The sequence below is a fragment of the Amphimedon queenslandica genome, unplaced genomic scaffold (assembly GCF_000090795.2).
Source record: "Amphimedon queenslandica unplaced genomic scaffold, v1.1 AMPQUscaffold_13198, whole genome shotgun sequence".
NCBI classification, from domain to species: Eukaryota; Metazoa; Porifera; class Demospongiae; order Haplosclerida; family Niphatidae; genus Amphimedon; species Amphimedon queenslandica.
This window is the reverse complement of record NW_003546566.1, coordinates 56,492-77,839: the sequence shown is the minus strand read 5'-3', so window position 1 is coordinate 77,839 and position 21,348 is coordinate 56,492. Positions and strand designations below refer to the sequence as shown.

The window sequence follows — 21,348 nt, the reverse complement described above, 5'->3', positions numbered from 1 at the left end:
AGGATCCCCAAACAGTTTTCTTGAGTGTGAAGAAGTAGTGGAAGAAGCAGTGCAAAAGTTGGATGATGGCTGTCATCTGAAATATAAAGCATCCAGGAGAGAATTTGTTAACTCTATTTGTAATTTCCCAGCCAAGGAACATCTCATTACTCATCAGCCATCATTCAACTTTTGCACTGCTTCTTCTTCACACTCAAGAAAACTTTTTACCATAGCTTGTTGATCCTTTTTCTGAAAGCTCTCCCTTCTTGGCTTCTTCTTTGGCGGCATTGTATAGGAGTATAGGTAGAAGAATGATAAACTTGTTGGGCGTGGTCATTAATTATTGATTAATAACTATAATAATCATTCTAAAAATAGTATATCCGCTAGCTCTGGTAGGCAGACAGAAAAGCTCGTTAAAGCGGGGGCGTTTCACACTCCTACTCCTTCCTTAACCCAACATTATGGACTCCTGCTTAGAGTGATTGAATTTGAGCTGAGCTCACTCAGTGACTCAGACCAAATTCAAGAGAATTGAGATCATTTTGCAGAGATCTAGATCTACACCCCTCTGACCACAACACATTGCCTTCTAGATCTATCATTGTAGATCTAACATAAAATGGCAGGAGTTTCTCTTGATTTCTTGAGGACAGTCCTCCTTTGTTCTGGTGTTGCTGTGGTTGGTTTGGCTGCTTTCAGGTACTTCTGTGTCATTGGGAGGTCGTGTACTAGCAAGAAACGACTGGATGGTAAGACGGCCATTGTGACAGGAGCCAATTCAGGGATTGGTAAAGAAACAGCCATTGATCTGGCAAAGAGAGGAGCTAGAGTCATAGTTGCTTGCAGAGACGAGAAAAGAGGCAGTGATGCTGTGCGGGATATCAAGGCAGCCAGCAAGAGCGAGGAGGTCATATTGAAGAAGCTTGATCTAGCTTCCATTGCTTCTATACGTCAGTTCAGTGAAGAGATACTTCAAGAAGAGAGTCACATTGACACACTCATCAATAATGCTGCAACAGTGGTGGGCTCACACCAGCTTACGGAGGACGGGTTTGAAATGCAGTTTGGCACCAACCACTTGGGACCCTTTCTATTAACTAATCTATTATTAGACCGTATCAAAGAATCAGCTCCATCTCGTATTATAACTGTTTCCTCTAATGCTAGTTATCGCGGATCTCTTAATTTCGATGACATGATGTGGGCCAACTGTAAATATATACCATTTAGTGCTTATGCAAGAAGCAAGCTTGCTAATATTATGTTCAGCAGGGAACTGGCCAAGAGACTGGAAGGTACTGGTGTATCTACTTATTCACTACATCCTGGTGTTATACGCACTAACATAGCAAATTATCTTTTTGTTGGATGGAGAGTTATATTTCTTGTAAGTAATAAATTTACCCACAGCAATTAACATTTTATACATACAACTTATTTTTTTATATAGCCATTAGCATACATTTTGGCAGTGATGTTTTTAAAGACTCCAAAGCAAGGGGCTCAAACTACACTCCATTGTGCAGTGTCGGATGAAGCTGAAGGTGTTACAGGCAAGTACTGGTCTAATTGTGCTGTTACTAAACCTAACAAACTGGCTCTTATTGATGAAGATTGCACAAAGCTTTGGGAGTATAGCATTGAGCAAGTCAAACTGTGACAATTGTAGTTTTTGATAAAGCTATTTTTGTAGATGCATGACTATAAGTCACAGCTGATCTGATTAGGGATATTTATTGGCTTATTAATTGTTTTTACAAATTTGATTATAAAAATATACTTATAAAAATGAGGATAAGGATAATAGTAATAGACGATGCATGCATCATTGGTGAACCACTAAAGGATTCCGGTTTTGGTTGATCCAAGATTGAAGTTATCACTGGGGTTTTGGTAACCAGCAATCTAGACACAGTTGTACTAGTACTACTACTACTACTGATACAGTTAGTAGCTGATGTTATGTGCTTCATATCTGTAAGAGATGCTTGTTGACAAGAAGGACTAGGCGTGACTGTCTCTGATGTGAGGTTACCAATGCAGTAATTTCCAATTCTTTTTACATTATGGGGACATTCAGTGAGACACTCTAATGTCTGGGAGTCTCTGAGTTGCTTGCATGTATCACACTGTGATTGATCTGAGCAGCGATTATTTTTGCAACTATCAGGGCAAGCCTCTGGTATCTTTCTGACCGATTCCGGTACAGTGCTTGTACCATACAGTTTAATCCTGATCTTAGTAACTGTAACACTTCCAACTGCTCCACGATAGCTCACTGACAACTTCCATTCACCTACTGGATTCTCTCCCCAGTATTGCACACTCATGAATGACCATTTTTTGAATCCAACATTGTTAACAAAGTCTCTGTCACGATATGGTAATAATGTCGATTGTGTTCCATAAGGTGACTGAAGAATGATTTTGATATCACCACGTCTTGATGAATTGTGATAGAGCACACTGTCAATACTAGCTTCTTCATTGTACAACTTGTCATAGTAATCATAAGAACTAAAGGAGTTTTCATTGCTTGGGGTGGAAAGCTTGAGTGAGACTACAACTACCACGTGTTCAAGGAATGATATATTGGTTGAGCCCATAACATCATTCTGCGTGCTTTGATTTACTCTATAATTAATACTCATTGATGAATTACTGGAAATATACCTATTGTAATAGCAAGTTATAATAAGAGGAACAATAATAGCTATTCTTTACCTTGTAGTCAGTGATGGCATAATCAGTGTGATCAATTGTGGTGGAACGTTAGTCCATACTCTTGCTCTTGTTACCATTGCTTCAGCATCAATCACTCCAAATCCAAACTGTGAGCTGACGCTCATACCAGCACCATTGGTCATCCACAGTCTTGCATTTTCTTCTTTCATTAGTACTTGTGAGTTTGAAGTGTATGCAATAAGGTACTGGATGTCACGCCATGTCAACAAAGGACTATAAAGATTGAGTATTTCAGTCAAGTGATGGTATAAGTAGGTATTTTTATTCTTACTTAGCTTGTAGTGCTAAGGCTATGACACCACTCAGTAAAGGTGTTGCGGCACTAGTTCCTGTGAATGATTCTGTGCATCTGCTTGTCAGTGTTGTAGTCGGCTATAAGAATAATTTTCAAAACAAAGATATGTTATATTAATTATTTTAGAGCTAGCTTACATTATGTGAAGCTTCATCAGTCCCAGCATTGAAGCTAAAAGCAACTGCCATCTTTGCACTGCATCGTTCATCAAAGGAAGATGGTATACCTTGACTATCAACTGAGCCTACAGCTATTGTGTATATGCTGTTAACATAGCCATCAGTGGCACAGGAATCATGCTTTGATCCACCATTCCCAGCTGCCCATACAAATATACTGCCTTTATTCTGACGACCCTTAATAATAATAAAATATGTGTACTCTCAAGATGCATAGATTAACATGCATACTTTTGCAGCGCCAATTTGAAGTGCTAGCCTCGTCAAAAGTTTTGGTCCGTCTACTGTAAATCCATTATCTACAGGTCCCCAACTGTTGCTGTATATATCAATGTTCTGGTAGCGATAGTTGAGAGCATTCGCTTCCTGACTGTCAGTTGTCCCTTTGTGACTGGAGGAGAAGATACGAAGACCTATGAATTTAGGTTAAATATGATTGGTTTCAAAGTATAAATATGCAACGTTTATACCTGCTACTTTTGCATTATAAGCTACACCAACGCCGCACAATCCATTGCTCTTACTCATTGATACAACTCCAGCACACTCTGTCCCATGACTATCAAAGTATGGGAACTGATAGTAAGGGGAAGGATCACTGTCGTAATTAACAAAGTCATAGCTCGAGTTGTCATCCTGCATGAGAAAGTACAAGAAATAAATACTTTTTAAAATATAGCGAGAACACGTAACTTACATAGTTAGCAGACAGATCCGGATGTGTACGTTGTAGTCCTGAAAGAGATGAAAGATGCTAACACACATAAAATGGGAGCTTTGTTTGGCACAATTTTGGCCTCGCTCTCTTACTACAATACACTAAGAGGAGGCTAGTGCAATGACTTACCATCATCAACAACTCCTACAGTGACTCCTTCTCCAGTAAAACCTTGAATCCATGCTTCAAGTACTCTCATATTGTAATCAGACTCCTGTATTGTTGTAGCATGCTACAGTGATAGATAATCACAATGAAAGTGTTAATTCATTATTTAATTTACTGTACATACCAGAGCCCACTGTTCATTCCACAGTGGATCTGTTGGTTCTTGAAAGTCTTTTTTGTCTCTTGTCCTTTCTACCTGTCTTTTGATGAATCCAACCTATCATTTACATAATGATTACATTTGCAAACTCTAGATTTGTACACACTTTTTTCTCATTCCTAATTTGCCCAACTAAGCCCTTCATTTTTCTATTCCCAGAGTTGAATTGATACACACCCTCTAGTTCCCCTATCTATAATGATGGGGAGTGAGTATATTAGATCTAGTTCATGCATGGTCATAAATCAAAACATACTTGTCCTTCAAATGTATATCCATACTTGAATGCTATAGCTCTTGCTTCATTCTCACCTCCATTAACTTGGATAGCCAACCGGGAAGCATAACAGGTTAATATAGTACTGGTACTTAAAATGACTAACAATAAGTTGAGCAAAGACATAGAGACAAGAAAATCACAACTAGACTAGGACTAGTGACATGACGATCTATCTTTTATAATAAGAATTGATTGCTGTGCATGCGGCATATGAGGAGTGTGAGTGTTAACAGAGGAAGGAACAGTCCTAGTGAGGAGGTGTTGAACAAACCACTAACAGGATTATCTCAGGCTGATGTAGCTGAATAATGCAATTATAGGATGTGACTACTGACTAGACTCAAGAGACAGCAGATAAATACAACAATAAACTGAAATTACTTTTATTTTAACGGAAATTCAAACCTCTGTCAAAGGAATGGAAGGAATGATTCTGTAGAAAAGCCTGCAGATTGCAGAATGCTTGTAGATTACTTGTAGCATCTAAAGCTTTGAATCCTTTCCTTTGATCTAAGCTCAGCCCCACCCATTCAATGCACGTGAAGAAACATGGTGGATGCTATTGACAGTCAAACTCGCAGTCAAACTTCTATTGAGAGCTCTGATCATGCTGGAGCTGAGGCCAAAGGCTTATCTCAGAAAGAAAAATATCACGAGATATTTTATAGCTATGGAATGGAGTGTGCAATACACCAGGGGGAGAAGCTAAAAGGAGTTCTTAAGACTATGTATGACTGACATTAATTTATTTTGCTAGGTAGTATTCAGTGTCTTTATTTACAGCATAAACTTCATTTTAAACCCAACAAATTCTCACTTGTATAATCTTTACAGTAAAAATAATAATCATTTTCTCTCTTTTGTTTCCTATCAGTCCTGCCGATTTCATTGTCACTGAAATTGATAAAAACGGAGAGCTAGTAACAATAAACAAAGACTGTCCTATACTGGATCCACCCGTTGACAACCAAACTTTAAACAAACAAGTGTCTCCTGAGCCCCCTCCTCCTCCAGTAGAAGAAGATACTGATGATGATGATGAAGATGATGATTTTAATCCACTGGCAGAGAAGCAGATGTTAGAGTTAAGTGATCTATCAAGAAAGTTTGAGGAGATGTCTGATGCTCAGTCTTCAATTTTATTTGAAACAGTTGACTTAGGTACTTGTACTGTAGTTTTTTTATTTTTATCGTGACGGCAATGTTAACGATAATTATTTATAAAAAACAATGTCTTTTATTTATTTGTTTGTTTATTATTTTAGGTTGTTATGATAACAAGAAGGTTCGTTCCCGTATACACAAATCAGTTAAAGATAATTTTCCTTTACTAATAACACGGACTATACACAATGATGAAGTAATTGAATGGACATTGTATTCTATTGTTAATAGCCTTTTGGTTTTTTCCAAAAATTGCTCCGAAATCACCCCAAATTTTTATTAAATGTTTTGATACATATTGATGTACTTATGCTATGTAGAAAGTTTGAGCCAATTCCGAGCTCAAATTCTGGAGTTATGAGCACTTTTTAAAAACTATCAAATTTCGAAAAACACCCAAGACTATAGCCCATGGTTTTTTCAAAAAATGGCTCCGAAATCACCCCAAATTTTTATTAAATTTTTTGATACATATTAATGTACTTATGCTATGTAGAAAGTTTGAGCCAATTCCGAGCTCAAATTCTGGAGTTATGAGCACTTTTAAAAACTAGCAAATTTCAAAAAACACCCAAGACTATAGCCCATGGTTTTTTCAAAAAATGGCTCCGAAATCACCCCAAATTTTTATTAAATTTTTTGATACATATTAATGTACTTATGCTATGTAGAAAGTTTGAGCCAATTCCGAGCTCAAATTCTGGAGTTATGAGCACTTTTAAAAACTAGCAAATTTTGAAAAAAAGCATGGAATATAGCCCATGGTTTTTTCAAAAAATGGCTCCGAAATCACCCCAAATTTTTATTAAATTTTTTGATACATATTGATGTTCTTATGCTGTGTAGAAAGTTTGAGCCAATTCCGAGCTCAAATTCTGGAGTTATGAGCACTTTTTAAAAACTAGCAAATTTGAAAGAAAGCATAAACTATAGCCTATGTTTTTTTCTAAAGATTTAATGAAAATCAGCTTAAAATTTCGTTGATAGTATAAGGACATCAATATGCATAAAAAAATTTAGTAGAATTATTTTCTAGTCGTAATACAGCACATGTTCTTCAACAGGACATACAGCAAATCATTGGATCCCCTGATGCTACCTACCCTAGACTACTACCTTTACTAGGAAAGGAAGAGGCTATCAAGTAGCTACAATAATCATTATTATGCTAACTACCACACTCATCATTGGTCTGTAGGTTGCTCCGTTATATTAAGTCATCAGATCCTACTGAGAGGAAGTCTCATTTCATTCCTTGTGACCATCTGTCAAAAGAGGATAGGGGACAAGTTAGTGTGTGCTTATTTACTACAGAATTGATATTTTTGTCATATTTTTAATACAATACTTGTTCTCTATTTATAAGTTTGTATATTATTTTGTAATAGATTCATCGGATTATTGATGAGCTATTTGGATTATTTCTAATGACAAGAACAGTTGATGTGTCCGTTGAAAGAAAAAGCAACAGAAAAAGACGAAAGAATCATGAAGAATCCATTAATAGCAGCAATAGCTGTGTTGAATCTACAGCCAGTAGCAGTGGATCAAATGATGCCCCATTTAGTGTTAGTGGATCCAGTAATACTGCAGTCAGTAGCAGTGAATCCAGTAATAGTTTATCCAGTAGCAGTGGATCAAATGATGCCCCATCTAATATTAGTAGATCCAGTAATACTTTATTCAGTAGCAGTGGATCCAGTACTACTGCAGTTAGTAGCAGTGGGTCTGATAGTTTTATTGAGCCTGGTTCTTCTGGTAAGCGTATTTCGGTCAGTTTTAAGGCCAGGATCAGAAAATCCGCCAAACGAAGGAAGATGGGCTGTCCTGTGATTCACGATCCAAACTATTTTACTTCATTTTCTCTGAAGAAGGAGAATTTTGTACGTTACAGCAAAACACTAAATTTTATTTTATGCTGTACTACATGTATACATTCGTGTTTCAATTAACATTTCATTTTATTTTAGGAAACATTTTTGACGATGACAAAGCTAGCAGACATGCTGTCTGTGAATCCTTCAAGATTTGCCTTTGCTGGCAGCAAGGACAAGAAAGCTATTACATATCAGAAAATGACGGCGAAAAATATCAGCATGGCCAAGTACAATCTCTTGATTAGAGTGGAACCTCCGATAATAATGAAACTTCTCTTTAACAAAAGCCTATTATGTATTGAAATTTTTTTTAATGCACCAACTTCATTCCTTGTTAATTAAAAAACTTTTATACAGTGAAAAAATTGGTGCTCCACAAGTTTTGTTATTTGGAAGTTCCACTGGACTACCTCCATTTTAATCTGATTTTTTATATTCGACAGGTTAGCAGTTGTCAATATACCTGGTATAGAGCTGGGCAGTTTTGAGTACGTACCATGTCATCTTAACCTTGGAGAGCATCAAGGAAACCACTTTCAAATAAGAGTACGGAACCTTGAGACTATCACCACTAATGGGAAGGACTCTCTTGAAGACATTATTGAAGTATTTTTGTGCATTAGGTTTTTCATGAAGTAGTTTTTGTTAGGTTGGCTGCAAGTCATTGGAAGAGAAAGGATTTATAAATTATTTTGGCATTCAACGTTTTGGACGTTTGATTGATGACCATCCTTTAATTGGACCATTAGTTGGATATTACATGATACTTGATGATCCAGTCAGCATAATGGCTACCTCTCTCTCTCTTCTCTCTCTCTCTTCATTCCTTACTCATGTCTTTATATATATTACGATGCATCCTAGTCTACTATCATTTGTTGTATTATTATTCTCTCACTTTCTTAACAGTTGAATGCAATCAAGGTAATGTTTTCACCAGATCTAACTATCAATCTTGAAGCAAAGGAAGCTAAAGAGTGAGTGGTTTTTCAAGCTTTACACGTGACAGGATTAATATACACAATGTCTTTAGGTATTTCACTAGAACTGGTGACATAGATGGTACTATTCATCGTATGCCTGAAATCCCTAGAGAATTGATGGTACTTAGAAACTTAAGTAAATACGGAATGTCAAAAGTATGTCCTAGAAATTGTCAATATTTCCTTTCTTTTTTGCATCATTGTATATACATGTAGTTTGGCTGTCAGAAGTCACTCCTTAGCTTGCCTCACCAGTCAAGACGTTTGTATATTAGTTCGTTAACTTCTCTGCTGTGGAACCAAATGGCCTCGTACAGGATACGGGAGTATGGGACTGAACCTGTGGAGGGAGATTTGGTTCTCATTGCAAAGTTGAGTGGGCGGGCAATAATGAAGTTGAATTGAATGTGTGTATTATGAAATAGTAAAGTATCTACATTTACATGAATTGGTAGTCAATATTGTAGCTATAAAAAGATCAATTTTAGTTTCTTTGTCAAGTAAGAGCCACGATCATAAAAACTCTTTATTTGTGGGCTCTGCTAGTACATGTATTGTATCTAACATCAATAAATAAAAGTGATCTTTCTCTCTTTTTTTTTATTTTTATAGTCAAACGGTACAAGCAATCACATCGGAGCACATCAGTTCACGTCAGTATTCACTGAAAGATATTGTCCTTCCAGTCTGTGGGCATAAATCAGTTTTGCCTAACAACAGGGTTGGAGATAGGTAAGGAACATACCGATGCATGCCAATAACATCCAAAGGAAGAAGAGTTTATACTCCTCCTACTTGAACTGTATATCAATTAAAGATAGTGCATACCTGTAAAGACTTGTCTTCTCCTAGCTCTGTAGCTCAAATTTCATTTATGCACACTTGGTTGGCTCAAATGGCCATTCACACCATTTTTACTGTCTAGCTCAAAAACTTTATCATATATATTTTTATGATAATTTGAGCATCATAGTAAGCCTAATAAAACTTAACTCTAATGATATTGTGATCAGTATAATATTATAATCAGCTAAAGCCTCTTATTTAAAAAATAACACTTTTATGTAAGGTATTCTACAGGTTGAAGGAACTATTGGCTGCTCTTGGTATCTCCCTTCTCTCATTTCGCAGCTACCGCTACACTAATCACCTCTGGGGTGCATATCGGAAGCTTATCAGCTATCCTCATGATTTAAGATGGAGACTGACCAAAGCTCCTCCATTTACTGCTTCCATTCCTCCTGCACCAGGAGCTGCTGCAGCATTGAATGCCTCAGGGGGCCCGTTAGAAGAGGCTGGATCTGGTGGTCCACCTCAAAGTGATGTACCACCTGAGGACTCAATGCCTTGCTTAGAGTTAGAGTTTGATCTAGATCCAGGGACTTATGTGACTACCATGATGAATGAGATTTTGTCATTTGATCCATAAATTATCAACTATGATACATACAAATGGATTTATATTATAGATTCATTAACATGCATAGTAATAATGAATGTCATGATATTTATAGTCATTGATTCAGTGATGGCTATACAGCAGTGTCTTGTGATGGTCCAATCCATTGGCAATAATCCTGTCTTCATCTTCCTCATCTTCACTACCAATTTCAGCCCTAGAAAAGTATTAAGAGATTGCAGAGGAATGACCTCTATCATCATTATATAGTGTATACACATGAATTGATACAAAAATACTGCTCTACACTGACAGAATATTCATTGTGGTATGTGCTGGGTTTTTTGGCAATGAAAACTTGAAAAAGTATACCGGTATGCCATTTTTGCCAATATAAAAAAGTGCTTTAATAGCAAATGATTATTATTTGTTCTTACTCTAGCTCATCTCTATCACTATCATCATCGTCGTCGTCATCATCATCTTCGTTTTTCCTGATAGTTGCTTTCTCTTGACTCTGTTGTTTCTTAGTTTTAGCACTGATTGCTCTGTGCTCAGATACATTAATCCCACCTTCCTTTAATTTATGGAGACCAATGCAAAACCACTGACCCATCTCCTTTAACTGCTGAATGTTAATCTGAAAGCCCTGAGAGAGAGAGTGAAGGAGAGATACATGTATATAATTTAGCAATAAGTGTTCTTCATCACACCAACATAATGATAAAACCTTGATAAAACTAATTGATTTCAGTAATGATATATTTAATTGTCACATCATGTATAGAGATAATGTCGGTATGGCATTAATATTAAGGCACTCTTAAAGTGCAATATGCAATGAAGGCATGAATGCCAGTGCATTGATATTAGGTATGTATGTACTTGTAGTGGTCCCTGATCAACCCCACAGTAGGTGCTTTCCATTGTATAGCTTCTCTTAACTCCTAATCTTCTCCATACTACAACACGTGCTGTGGCTTCTTTGGCTCTCTCTACCACATAGCTACAGTTCTGTATGTTGAAGAATGGAGCTAGCTTATCAAGGATTATTGGCAACTCCTAACAGAAAAAAGAGTAAAGTAGAAGAGAAAGAATAAAGAGAAAGAAAAGAGAGGTTAATCCACCATTGATTGGTAGATGATGCTCTTTACATACTTCTTCAACATAAGACTTCAGATGGTCTCTACAACCAAAGAGAAAAATGTTCTTTCTTCTAGAGTGACCATGAAAGTCACAATACAACTGGATAAAAGAGAAAAGGGCAAATATACAAAAGGTTTAAAATAGGTACCATTTCATGCAAGAAGTATACCATTATTACATGTATATCCCATGCCCTCTTTCTGTGCGTGCAAGTCAAACTTACATAAGGCGTGGTTCCATTGCTAACTAGCCACTGGATCAATCCTTTAGTCTGATATATTGTTGGATGCAGTGAAGGGTTGGGTGAGATCCACTGACGATTCAAATCTTGTCCCGACAATGAGCAACGATGACTATCACAAGAAAGAGAGCAATAGAGGACATATTCAATTATAAAATACTATTTTGCAAAAACTGGCACACTTCCTAATGCATATGAATTGCCTCAAACTTTCTACATGTCAAATTTTTTTATTGTCAAAGCTAATCATTAGCTCACTGTCCATTAATGACTCCATCGGGATTAAGCATTGGAATGATCTTGAATACAAACTTGTCCCGAAGCTGCTTAGCAACCGGCTGTGAGCTAAGAAGAAACTCTAAAATTCCTGAAAGAAAGAGAAGAGAGAGAGAGGGAGAAAGAAAGAGAAAGGAAGGAGGAGAATCAAAGGTTCACGTATTAAGTACAACAATTGGAAGCAAAAGGCTGACTTCCAAATTAACATGTACGTGTACATATATATGTACATACATGTACCTTTCATTATCCAGCTGGAATTGGACTCCCCAGGATGGACACGCCCAGTTAGCACAACATACTCTTTCTGTTGTCCTCGCTCTCTGAGTGGTAGATTAGTGATAGTAAGAAGAGGACAGGAATGACCTCCTAGTGTAGTACAGAGTGTCTGTCTTCTATAGAACAAGTGTGGTGAGAGCAACTGGCTCTCTAGAAGCAGCAAGTCGGCCTATTACAAACAAAATTGAACATAGGCCAATCAATCAGGTACATGTAATAATATTATGTTAATATACCTTTAGCATTGAGTAAGTGTAAGGGTAGTGATAAGCTATGTAGCATGAGTCTTTTGAGTTAGGGAAAGAGACAGTGAACGTGGCTGTGAAATAACGCTTGCTAATCTGACTTCCTCCAACTGATTTTGGTCTCCCTCCTCCTCCTCCTTTCTCTGTTGCATCGTCTTCCTCCTTCTCTTTGGACAAGTTGTTAATTTTGTGATAATTGTTACGATAGTAAGATATCTTAGTGCCAATCCTCTGCCAGGTTTTGCTGATAGAAGAGTACAGCACTGGCTGCATTCCTACAGGAAATAACAAGCAAAAGTTAAAGAATCCAACTAGCTACCATATTGCACTTTATTTTGGCAGAGTTTAATAATAATGGCATTTTGCAATAAAAATTATCCAATATCAAAACCATTGATCATACTCAGTAATACATGTGTACACAAAAATCAACAAATTACAAAGCATGAATTCATTGTCAAAATAAATATAAAAAGTACCTAATATTATTTTAAGGATAGTAACACTAACCAAAGTTAAATTGACTGTTTGCTTTCTCACAGTTAATAATGTTAAACCTGTATGGGACCTTCTCTTCCATATGACTTACCTAAAATAACGCATAAAAAGCACCAATAAATCAAAATTCGAATTCGGTAGAACAATGTGAAGCTACAAATGCTTACTTGAAAAAGAAACCATTGATGATGCCTGTCAGTATTAATATCAGCATTAAGTATCAAATCATACTCATGCTCCCTGACCTGCAATAAAGAAGACTATACTAATAACACTAGCAGTGATTTATGAAGAAGTATTTCCATTGAAACGTATTGCAATGATTTTCCCATTCATTTACCTGTATTGCCATTCTGAGATTACAGCTCTCATCTGTTGCTTGAAATCCTAAGGTGGCTGGTTTCTCAATCACTTCTTCAGTAGTAGCAGTATCTGTAGGACTAGGTGGTATTGGGCCTTCATTCTGTGAGAGAATCTTCTCCACATCAAACACTCTATTATTCAGCAATGACTTTGGGTCAATATATCTCGCTGCATCCATCAGAATTATCTCCCTAAAAAGATGTATCAGAAAACGCAATAAAAAAAGGAGAATCTTCTCCTAGTGATTTTTAATGAAGTCTGACCAAATAGTACAGGGACTTTTGCCTGATTATGGAGCAACTTAAAAATTCATGAAAAATTTTAATTTGATTGGAATCGGCTCAAACTTTCTACACTAAAATAAGAACACGTACATGTATATGCCTCAGACAATGAAATAAAAATACCATTTAATAGTGTAGCACATGTATGCAACAAGAAAATATCACACACAGTATGCTAGTGTCTAAATATTACATTACATTCATTGGCAAAATGAAAGAAGTATTCATTTCCTGACCTTTCAACTGATTGTGACTTCTTGTAAAATGGATCCAGACCAGAAGTAGAAATGGAAGGAGAAGGAGGGAGAAGAATTGGTGAGGAATCACGAAACAGCAGCGGCTTGCAATCAGTCTGACCACTAGCAGTCAATCTAGGGCTAGAGAGAGGAGGGGCTCCTCGAGTTATTGAGGATCTACCATTCCTCTCAACACAAGAAGCAGAGAATGAACTATCAAGGAAGCCTTCTTCTTTATAAGCAGTAACAGATACTATGGGCAGAGATGTAGAGCGTTTTAATGTCCGTATGGATGAGACTTCAGGGAAAAACTGATTGAAAGCAAGGAGATCAAACTTGTGCGATATCTCATTTGCTTCGCTGTGAATGAACCACAAATGAGGGCAGGAGGAGTGATCAGCAGATGAGGCTTGAGTCAGCTCTAACTGTGAACTATCAGATGCTAGCAATCCTGGGTTAGACTGTATTGAAACTGCACTAGAGCGAGTTTTAGTAGAAGACTGGGCCGATCTATTAGACTGGGTTATCCTATCAGGCTGGACTGCAGCAGACTGTACTGGTTTAGTACATTGTGCTTTATCCATTGCTGTAGACTTTACTCCTACACTACAAGGCTTTGGAGCTCCAGAATCAGGGAGGACTACTGCACCATATGCTACATCAGGCCCCATTGGTTCATCAGGCCCCATTGGTTTATCAGGATCCATTGGTTTATCAGGATCCATTGGTTTATCAGGTGGGATTGTTCTATTTAAATGTGCCGGAGGAGGAAGCAGAATTGATGTAACTCTAACATCAGATAGTAATCCCAATGCTTCTAACTGTATTGACTTAATCGTATCATCATCAGCAGAGCATACATCAGTCATACTCTTTGAGGTGGTAGGACCAGTAGTGTCCTCAGTACTGGAGGACTTAATGTCTTTTTTGGTGATTGTTCCTCTATCCTCTTCTTGTGATGATTCTTCTCTTTTTAGTTCTGGATCTGATGATGTGGTGTCCGTTCCTTTGAACTGATCCAGTGAGAACTGCACGTGATTGAGAGATGATGATAAAGGAAGTGGAATGACTGGTAGACACTTTCTGATCAGATTGCATGTGGTTGTAGCAAGCAAACTAAGACGTGTATCTGAGAAAAATAAAAAACATTATATATTAATAAAATAAAAAATATTATATATATTTATATATTAAAAGGGAACTGATAAAGACAAAGAGAAAGATAGACAAAAAAGAGAGATATTTTATAAATACCAGTATGTAGTTCCCTGGCTACATTGTACAGGGTATTCAAGCCATTCGCTTTATGAAGAGACTCCATACACAAATCTACTCATAAGAATAGTTCCAATACTAATGATGACAAAATGATTACTAACCAGTAGATACAGCAATGGATAGTGCTAGTATCATTGATTTCCTAAGAGGAACGTGATGTCTTGAGACATCGGTGCGATGAAACCTCTCGACTAGTTGCAAGAGCTCAGGAATACAGCAATTAGCATGTCTTTTCCTAGCATTAGACTCTACGCATAAATGATAATAATAATAATAATAATAATAATAATAATAATAATATCAATAACAAATAATATGTACACATTTACAGTATGTACAGTATGGAAAATATAAATATACTTATACATGTATAATACAAATAGTGTATTGCTTATTGAACTCACTGATTCTTAATAGAGGAATGAGAGCCTTGACAATATACCTTTCATAATGTACTGATATATAAAGGTGGTCATAATTGAATCATTACTTTAGAATAGTGGAATCTGATTTTCCATACAATCCCAGTAGAGTTGGAAAGACAGTTAGACAGCCAACCTTTCCAAGAGTCTCTGAATTAGTAGCTAAAATAATAATAATAATAATAATAATAATAATAATAATAATAACAACAACAACAACAATAACAACAACAGCAATAATAATAAGAAGTATACATACATACACAAACATATAAATGTATGAATATTCAATGCTGGATATGACTCTCACTGTTATTGGCTAGTATTCTCACAACAGGGAGGATAACTGATAGTGCCATTGACTTTTTAGTACTTCGCTTCAAAAGACTAGTAATAGTTGGCAATACCTTATGCTGACGAGCCTTGAATGCAAATTTAGCATCTAAAAATAAATAAACATTATATCACAATTTAGGAAGGACTAGTCTACCGTACCTTTAGAACTCAATTGCAAGAGAAGTGATAAATATTGTACCAGAACACTGTCAGTTACAATGTGTGGTGACTCGGAGTAAACTTGCAATGATTGTAGGATTATATCTACGGCTCCATTACTCACCAGCCTCACTATTAAAATATAGACAATATTATAATATGTACATGCAATTATTTGGAAATAGTTTCAATGCCGTATATATATGTCGTATTTAATAAGGCATATAATACTACATACCTTTATAACGATGCTCAGCCAAACATTTAAGAATGTGTAAGATATTAAGAATGATGCTTGTATTAGATGCAGATGCGTCCTTCAAACAGTCAAAGAGTATGTTAAACCCGTGAGAAGACTTGCTTGCAATTGCTTTACGCTCAACGGCTACAGAGAGAAAAAGCACAAGGAGCCAATGAATAAATAACTAATAATAATTGATGATTAATAATGAATAGACTAATTGAAATCACAAGTGGAGCGATACAAACAAGGAGAACAATGTCATAATAATATTCAGTGCTTCCTTAAGTGGTGGAGTGAGCATGATGGTGTGTTATTGATAATTATAAAGGTAATACACTTGAACATAAATGAAGATATACATGTATTTAGATCCTGCTATTATGATAGGTAAATACACTGTCTGTAATTTCAATGATATTATCTTAACTAGTGCATCTACCAGAATTGTATACAGTCAAACCTGCTATTGTGGACACTCTAAAATAAGGACACCTCTATAATCGGGACAGGTAGTATCAGTCCCAATACAATATAAATGTGTATTAATGAACCTCTGAAATAAGGACACCTCTATAATAAGGACAGTTTTATTGGATCCCAAGGTGTCCGGAATAGACAGGTTTGACTGTACATGTATTGCAAAAATATTACATATAATTATTGCATTTCTGGAATTTATTAGCACATATACATGTTAATAATAATGCATATCTCAGCAGAATTATAAGCGACGTAACCTTACTGGCAACCATTTTAAGCAGCAGGACTAATGCTAATTAAAAGTCGCACATGCTATGAACTGTTTACATTGAATTGAATATTAAAGCATTTCAATAAAATCAAAACAAATGTATTTATATAAATAGATCTAAAATAAAAACATGCATACCCTTTTCTTTGACAAGATCCAATATGGAGGAAGTAGAATCCAGTATTCCCGTCCTTCCCTTCATTCCTTTGTTGATCATCTCCTCTGAGGAAGGAGTGGAGGCTGTCTCTCTGATACATTCTAAATGTGCAATGACACCTGCAGGCTCACACCTCACACTAAACAAGAGAGAATGAAGAATATGATCAAGGTAAACCATAGACTGCTTCATAGTAGTACCTTCCACTGGATTTCCTTCTTTTACTCATCTCTACAGCTGCTGGTATCAGAAGAGAGAAAGAGGGAGAAGGAAGCAGAATGGAGGAGTATGAACTCACAGATTAAAAAGGGTGTAACCACTAAATTTATTAATGAGGGCGTGGTTTTAAAATGGAGGCTACTGAAGTATTGAGTGAGTCACATTATTCTCCATATTTTGTGCTATTTTCTTTCTCTCTCTCCCTCCATCTCTCTTCTCCATTAGCTCATGTTCCTCCTCAACTGCAGAGACTTGTTAGGTTGGTAGTTAGAGCCTTCTATCAGCCTGAACATTACATTGTAATGGACATATTGGCAAAATATCCATGGTAATAATAATAATAAATAAAATAAATGAAAAAATTACTGTTACTATTTTTAGCGTAAGTGAAGGGGACCTTGTGGAGTTACTAAGATTAGAGCAGAAGAAAGTAAACGATTATATTTCTTTTAAATGATTCTAATAACAGATTTCCAGCTAAGAGTAATATTAATGCATCTTAAAAGAGATAAACTAGTAAAAAGGTAATTGTGTACATGTGTATATACATTGTGCATAGCAGCAGTCAAAATAAATTGACCATGCTTAAAATCCACATAACTGTACTTTAATGATCATAGCCTAGTTATTTCATTATCCTGATTAAACCTTTCCCTGTAGTGTTCAGAGGATGGAGTCCAAGGAGCTTGAGAATGGAGAGAAGAAAAGCTATCTGTGTCACTATTACTACATCAATTACAAAGTGTTTGTGAACGTTGTGAAGTACAAGTTGGACAGAATGAGGGAAAGGATTCAAGCCGAAGAGAGAACAGTATGTAACATCAGAAGAAATAAGCCAATGTTGTTCAATGACATTATGACAATGGGCTATAGACTATAATAAAATTGTCATCATAAAATTCAGAATTTTTATTATGTAATTTTCCAATATTACATGTATGACATTCAAAATTATAGCATTTCATTGTAGTCATGTGTTCAGTGTATTAAATATCAATCAGGGTATAGCGTTGTGTACTCTTAGCTATAATTATATTGCTATTAGAATTGACTCAAAAATTTTACACGTGTACATGTACATGTGTAAATAAGAAAAGGAATGTGTGGACTTTGAGACTTGTTTTTTCATTTTTAGGTGTCTAATAGAACGTCTTATAATTGTCCGAACTGTCAAAACACGTATTCCGATCTTGATGTTGATAGACTTATAGACCCTGTTGAAGGAGTCTTAAAGTAAAAATTTAATAATAATGATAATAATAAAGATACTAATGGTACTATTGATAGCTTATTGTTTATAAGAATGCTTCAAGGAGTGTATCTATTAATTTTTTTAAAGTATGATATTATGTTTGTTTTAGGTGTTTCATGTGTAATACAATATTGACTGAAGATACTGAGGAAGGTCTTGATGTCATTGATGTACGTTCAATGCTCTCCAAGTATGTAGCGCCTGCCCTTACATGTATAGTATAAATTGCTTTTATGTGACACATAACTTGCAAATTTTATCCATTCAAACTTCTATAAATGTATATCAGGAAATGAAATAAAATAAGCTGATTTTCCACAAAGCATGCTAAGTGAGCTAAAAAGCATGCTTCATGAGCTGATGAGTTTTGTAGTAGCATATGGAGCAACTTTAAAAATTCATAATAAATCCAATTTTGATTGGAATCAGCCCAAACTTGTTATACAACATAAGAACATGTATATGTATCAGATAAAAATATAAAAATGGAAAATTCTCTCTTAGTCATTTTTGGCGAAATTTGGCCAATAACCCTGTACTATAGTACAGGGACTTTGGCCCAATTTTGGAGCAACTTTAAGAATTTGTAAAAAAATCCAGTTTTGATTGGAATCAGCTCAAACTTTCTACACAACATGGGAACATGTATATGTATCAGATAAAAATATAAAAATGGAAAATTCTCTCTTAGTAATTTTTGGCAAAATTTGACCTAAGTCCCTGTACTATAACTTTGGCTTGATTTTTAACAACTTTAAAAAATTGTTAAAAATTCAAATTTGATTAGAACCAGCTTAAACTTCAGACGTAGCATATATGTGTGATAAGAATTCAACACTGGAAATAAGGAATATTTTAAGGGTTGATTTCAGTATAAATAATTGTAGTTGTATTTTTGCACCATGCAGTTCTACTGTTATACATGCATGAGACAGAATTAGGATTCATTCAAATTTTCTATAGACTGAATGAGCAGTTGAAACCAGTCTTAGAGATCCTCCGTGAAGTGGATAACATCAGTTTAGCTGAACACATACTTGAGCCCGAACCACAGAGTATCAAGAATTTAATACAAGAGAATAAATATGACAAAAACAAATCTCAACAAGGAAAAGGGAATTGGACTACCAGTAAAGTGTGAGTGATTATAATACATTAGTAACTAGTACCAGTATTGTGTTAAAATGTTTTTCTTTTTAGAAGGAATTTGTGTTTAATTTTTTTTAATTTAAATTCTATGTTGTGTTTAATTTTTTTCTTTTTAGTGATGATATTTATGGAGATCAGACTATTAGCATTAATATTGGGACTGAAGAGGAGCTGAGACAAAAAGTACAAATTATTTTATAGTAATAATAATAATAATAATAATAATAATAATAATAATAATAATAATAATAATAATAATAATAATAATAATGGATTATAGGCTACTCAAAAAGATGCACCACAATGGATGAAGGAGAGCACTGTATTTGAGTCATCAGCCAGTGCCACTGTGACTGAGAAGGAAGATAAAGGAGGAGCAGGAATCACACTAGGACCTAAGACAGTTTTACCTGGTAAACTTATAATCTGTGAATAACTAACTGTTAAAATGACACAGTAAAAATTGTACTTTTTGCATGTTGTATCATGTTCAAAAAAGTTCTGCTTTTTAATAACTTCCTAGTACTTGTGTTGCTGACTTCTTGCTACTGGTATATTTGTAGGAGATGAAATAATGGAATTATTGTCTCAAGAAGAGTCCAGTAATATTACTAAAGAGGCTCCCAGCAGTAGCAGTAGCAGCGATGATGAGTCAACTAGTGATGATAATGAGGACATGCAGCAAAGCAGCAGAGACATGTCACAACTGCAACAATCACAATTTGTAAGTATGGAAGCCAGCATGTACAGTAGAAACTTTAGTGTGTATAGATATTAACCACCTTGAAGGAAATCTGACCCATTGACATTCATTTAATATAGTCTAGAAATGATATAATGAGTGGAATAGTGATATAATGAGTGGAATAGGTGTATGACGCTCCCTTATGTGTAGCCAACAATATTTCATGGTTTGTCTGTTGTACAGGATGAAGTTGATTCTAATATTAGCTCAAATGATGATGAAGATAGTGAAGATGACGAAATGACACTAAAAGTAAATCCCCTATATAATTACACTGATGTCATGCATGGTGAACACTTTTTAAATACTCTATTACTCTTATTGAATATTGATGTAACTTTCATTTGCTGCATAGGTTGGTGATCAAGTATATGAGCTTCACAAAATCACTCCTGATATTGTGAACTCAATGACATCAGAAGAGAAGGAGAGATATACTCAGTTGTGTCAGCAGGCATATAATAATTTGTACTAATTTTTACGTTCTTCATTTTAATAAGGTGCTTCTATTATTCTGTTTCCAGTTCCAATTGTAATTAGATGATCTGATTTCATGACAAATTTTATGTTTATATTGTGTACAAATGTTGAGCTGATCCCAATCCAAATTCCATTTTTAAAGTTGCTAAAAAATCTGGCCAAAAGACCATGTACTATAGCACAGGATATTTCATCAGAAATGGCTAGGAGAAAATTTTTTATTTTATAACTTTTATAATAACGAGTGGAACTAAAATCATGCAATAGCTCTTTTAAATCACTATCCTTCATTCCATATTATAATAATATGAGACTGTCATAAAGTGATGAAACTAAAACAGCTTTTGCGTTTTTGAATTTGGATCTACTGAGCCATGCCCAGAGTCAAAAGCAAATAAATTGAAAGCATAATGAGGCATTGCAACTTTTGGAGGATGAAGAAGCCTGCTATGAAGTCTCCTGTCTTATTGCTCTTCTTTGTAATTTTCTACGTTAAGTCTGATTCTATTCATGTCGTATCTAATAGTCAATTGGAGGAGGTGTTATGCAGTAACAACACTTACAATAACGACACTACCATTCTCTTAACCGCTAGAATGGAATTTTCTATCTTACCAGGTAAGTATTGCACTATT

At 35.5% G+C, this 21,348-nt stretch overlaps 5 protein-coding genes across 5 annotated transcripts; 3 read left to right on the top strand and 2 right to left on the bottom strand.

Annotated features, from left to right (window-relative positions):
* The first annotated feature begins 14 nt into the window (after nucleotides 1–14).
* On the top strand, nucleotides 15–1,778 carry LOC105313865 (retinol dehydrogenase 12-like). The gene is made up of 2 exons (XM_020000338.1): nucleotides 15–1,372; nucleotides 1,436–1,778. The coding sequence occupies exons 1-2, from the start codon at nucleotides 605–607 to the stop codon at nucleotides 1,643–1,645; spliced, it is 978 nt and encodes a 325-aa protein (XP_019855897.1). The 5' UTR covers nucleotides 15–604; the 3' UTR covers nucleotides 1,646–1,778.
* Nucleotides 1,728–4,858, bottom strand: LOC100634949 (proprotein convertase subtilisin/kexin type 4-like). Its single transcript, XM_020000336.1, has 11 exons — nucleotides 4,507–4,858; nucleotides 4,357–4,443; nucleotides 4,215–4,307; nucleotides 4,052–4,154; nucleotides 3,902–3,939; nucleotides 3,675–3,840; nucleotides 3,436–3,617; nucleotides 3,163–3,381; nucleotides 3,002–3,102; nucleotides 2,710–2,943; nucleotides 1,728–2,658 (listed from the first exon to the last, which is right to left on the bottom strand). The coding sequence occupies exons 1-11, from the start codon at nucleotides 4,651–4,653 to the stop codon at nucleotides 1,752–1,754; spliced, it is 2,277 nt and encodes a 758-aa protein (XP_019855895.1). The 5' UTR covers nucleotides 4,654–4,858; the 3' UTR covers nucleotides 1,728–1,751.
* A 198-nt stretch (nucleotides 4,859–5,056) lies between these two features.
* On the top strand, nucleotides 5,057–10,022 carry LOC109584560 (pseudouridylate synthase 7 homolog-like protein). The gene is made up of 14 exons (XM_020000334.1): nucleotides 5,057–5,258; nucleotides 5,405–5,691; nucleotides 5,796–5,890; nucleotides 6,759–6,838; nucleotides 6,893–6,983; nucleotides 7,083–7,577; nucleotides 7,665–7,798; nucleotides 8,015–8,177; nucleotides 8,221–8,349; nucleotides 8,481–8,548; nucleotides 8,605–8,710; nucleotides 8,771–8,925; nucleotides 9,167–9,286; nucleotides 9,635–10,022. The coding sequence occupies exons 1-14, from the start codon at nucleotides 5,080–5,082 to the stop codon at nucleotides 9,981–9,983; spliced, it is 2,451 nt and encodes an 816-aa protein (XP_019855893.1). The 5' UTR covers nucleotides 5,057–5,079; the 3' UTR covers nucleotides 9,984–10,022.
* LOC100634823 (cytosolic carboxypeptidase 1-like) lies at nucleotides 9,959–17,153 on the bottom strand. Its single transcript, XM_020000333.1, has 21 exons — nucleotides 17,069–17,153; nucleotides 16,850–17,007; nucleotides 15,955–16,101; nucleotides 15,717–15,848; nucleotides 15,532–15,663; nucleotides 15,290–15,383; nucleotides 15,204–15,241; nucleotides 14,901–15,047; nucleotides 14,776–14,850; nucleotides 13,522–14,650; nucleotides 12,979–13,192; nucleotides 12,806–12,883; nucleotides 12,651–12,729; nucleotides 12,132–12,415; nucleotides 11,857–12,064; nucleotides 11,599–11,707; nucleotides 11,323–11,452; nucleotides 11,112–11,198; nucleotides 10,839–11,015; nucleotides 10,391–10,602; nucleotides 9,959–10,170 (listed from the first exon to the last, which is right to left on the bottom strand). Exons 1-21 carry the CDS (start codon nucleotides 17,095–17,097, stop codon nucleotides 10,077–10,079), a joined length of 3,753 nt encoding a protein of 1,250 aa, XP_019855892.1. The 5' UTR covers nucleotides 17,098–17,153; the 3' UTR covers nucleotides 9,959–10,076.
* A 5-nt stretch (nucleotides 17,154–17,158) lies between these two features.
* Nucleotides 17,159–20,805, top strand: LOC100634699 (general transcription factor IIE subunit 1-like). Its single transcript, XM_003388805.3, has 13 exons — nucleotides 17,159–17,240; nucleotides 17,313–17,415; nucleotides 17,469–17,517; nucleotides 17,565–17,611; nucleotides 17,748–17,898; nucleotides 18,223–18,320; nucleotides 18,449–18,529; nucleotides 19,303–19,476; nucleotides 19,605–19,671; nucleotides 19,769–19,901; nucleotides 20,052–20,212; nucleotides 20,417–20,485; nucleotides 20,589–20,805. The coding sequence occupies exons 1-13, from the start codon at nucleotides 17,219–17,221 to the stop codon at nucleotides 20,706–20,708; spliced, it is 1,275 nt and encodes a 424-aa protein (XP_003388853.1). The 5' UTR covers nucleotides 17,159–17,218; the 3' UTR covers nucleotides 20,709–20,805.
* The last annotated feature ends 543 nt before the right edge of the window (nucleotides 20,806–21,348 follow it).

Coding starts and splice junctions, on each gene's coding strand:
- LOC100634949 (XM_020000336.1), bottom strand. CDS start 4,653: ATGTCTTTGCTCAACTTATTGTTAGTCATTTTAAGTACCAGTACTATA. Junction 4,308..4,356: donor AAATTAGGAATGAGAAAAAA/GTGTGTACAAAT, acceptor TGTAAATGATAG/GTTGGATTCATCAAAAGACA. Junction 2,659..2,709: donor ATGCCATCACTGACTACAAG/GTAAAGAATAGC, acceptor CTATTACAATAG/GTATATTTCCAGTAATTCAT.
- LOC109584560 (XM_020000334.1), top strand. CDS start 5,080: ATGGTGGATGCTATTGACAGTCAAACTCGCAGTCAAACTTCTATTGAG. Junction 7,578..7,664: donor CTCTGAAGAAGGAGAATTTT/GTACGTTACAGC, acceptor ATTTTATTTTAG/GAAACATTTTTGACGATGAC. Junction 9,287..9,634: donor AACAACAGGGTTGGAGATAG/GTAAGGAACATA, acceptor GGTATTCTACAG/GTTGAAGGAACTATTGGCTG.
- LOC100634823 (XM_020000333.1), bottom strand. CDS start 17,097: ATGAGTAAAAGAAGGAAATCCAGTGGAAG. Junction 15,384..15,531: donor GAGAATACTAGCCAATAACA/GTGAGAGTCATA, acceptor TTATTATTTTAG/CTACTAATTCAGAGACTCTT. Junction 11,199..11,322: donor GCAATGGAACCACGCCTTAT/GTAAGTTTGACT, acceptor TCTTTTATCCAG/TTGTATTGTGACTTTCATGG.
- LOC105313865 (XM_020000338.1), top strand. CDS start 605: ATGGCAGGAGTTTCTCTTGATTTCTTGAGGACAGTCCTCCTTTGTTCT. Junction 1,373..1,435: donor GATGGAGAGTTATATTTCTT/GTAAGTAATAAA, acceptor TTTTTTATATAG/CCATTAGCATACATTTTGGC.
- LOC100634699 (XM_003388805.3), top strand. CDS start 17,219: ATGGAGGCTACTGAAGTATTGA. Junction 18,530..19,302: donor GTACGTTCAATGCTCTCCAA/GTATGTAGCGCC, acceptor AATTTTCTATAG/ACTGAATGAGCAGTTGAAAC. Junction 19,902..20,051: donor ACCTAAGACAGTTTTACCTG/GTAAACTTATAA, acceptor GTATATTTGTAG/GAGATGAAATAATGGAATTA.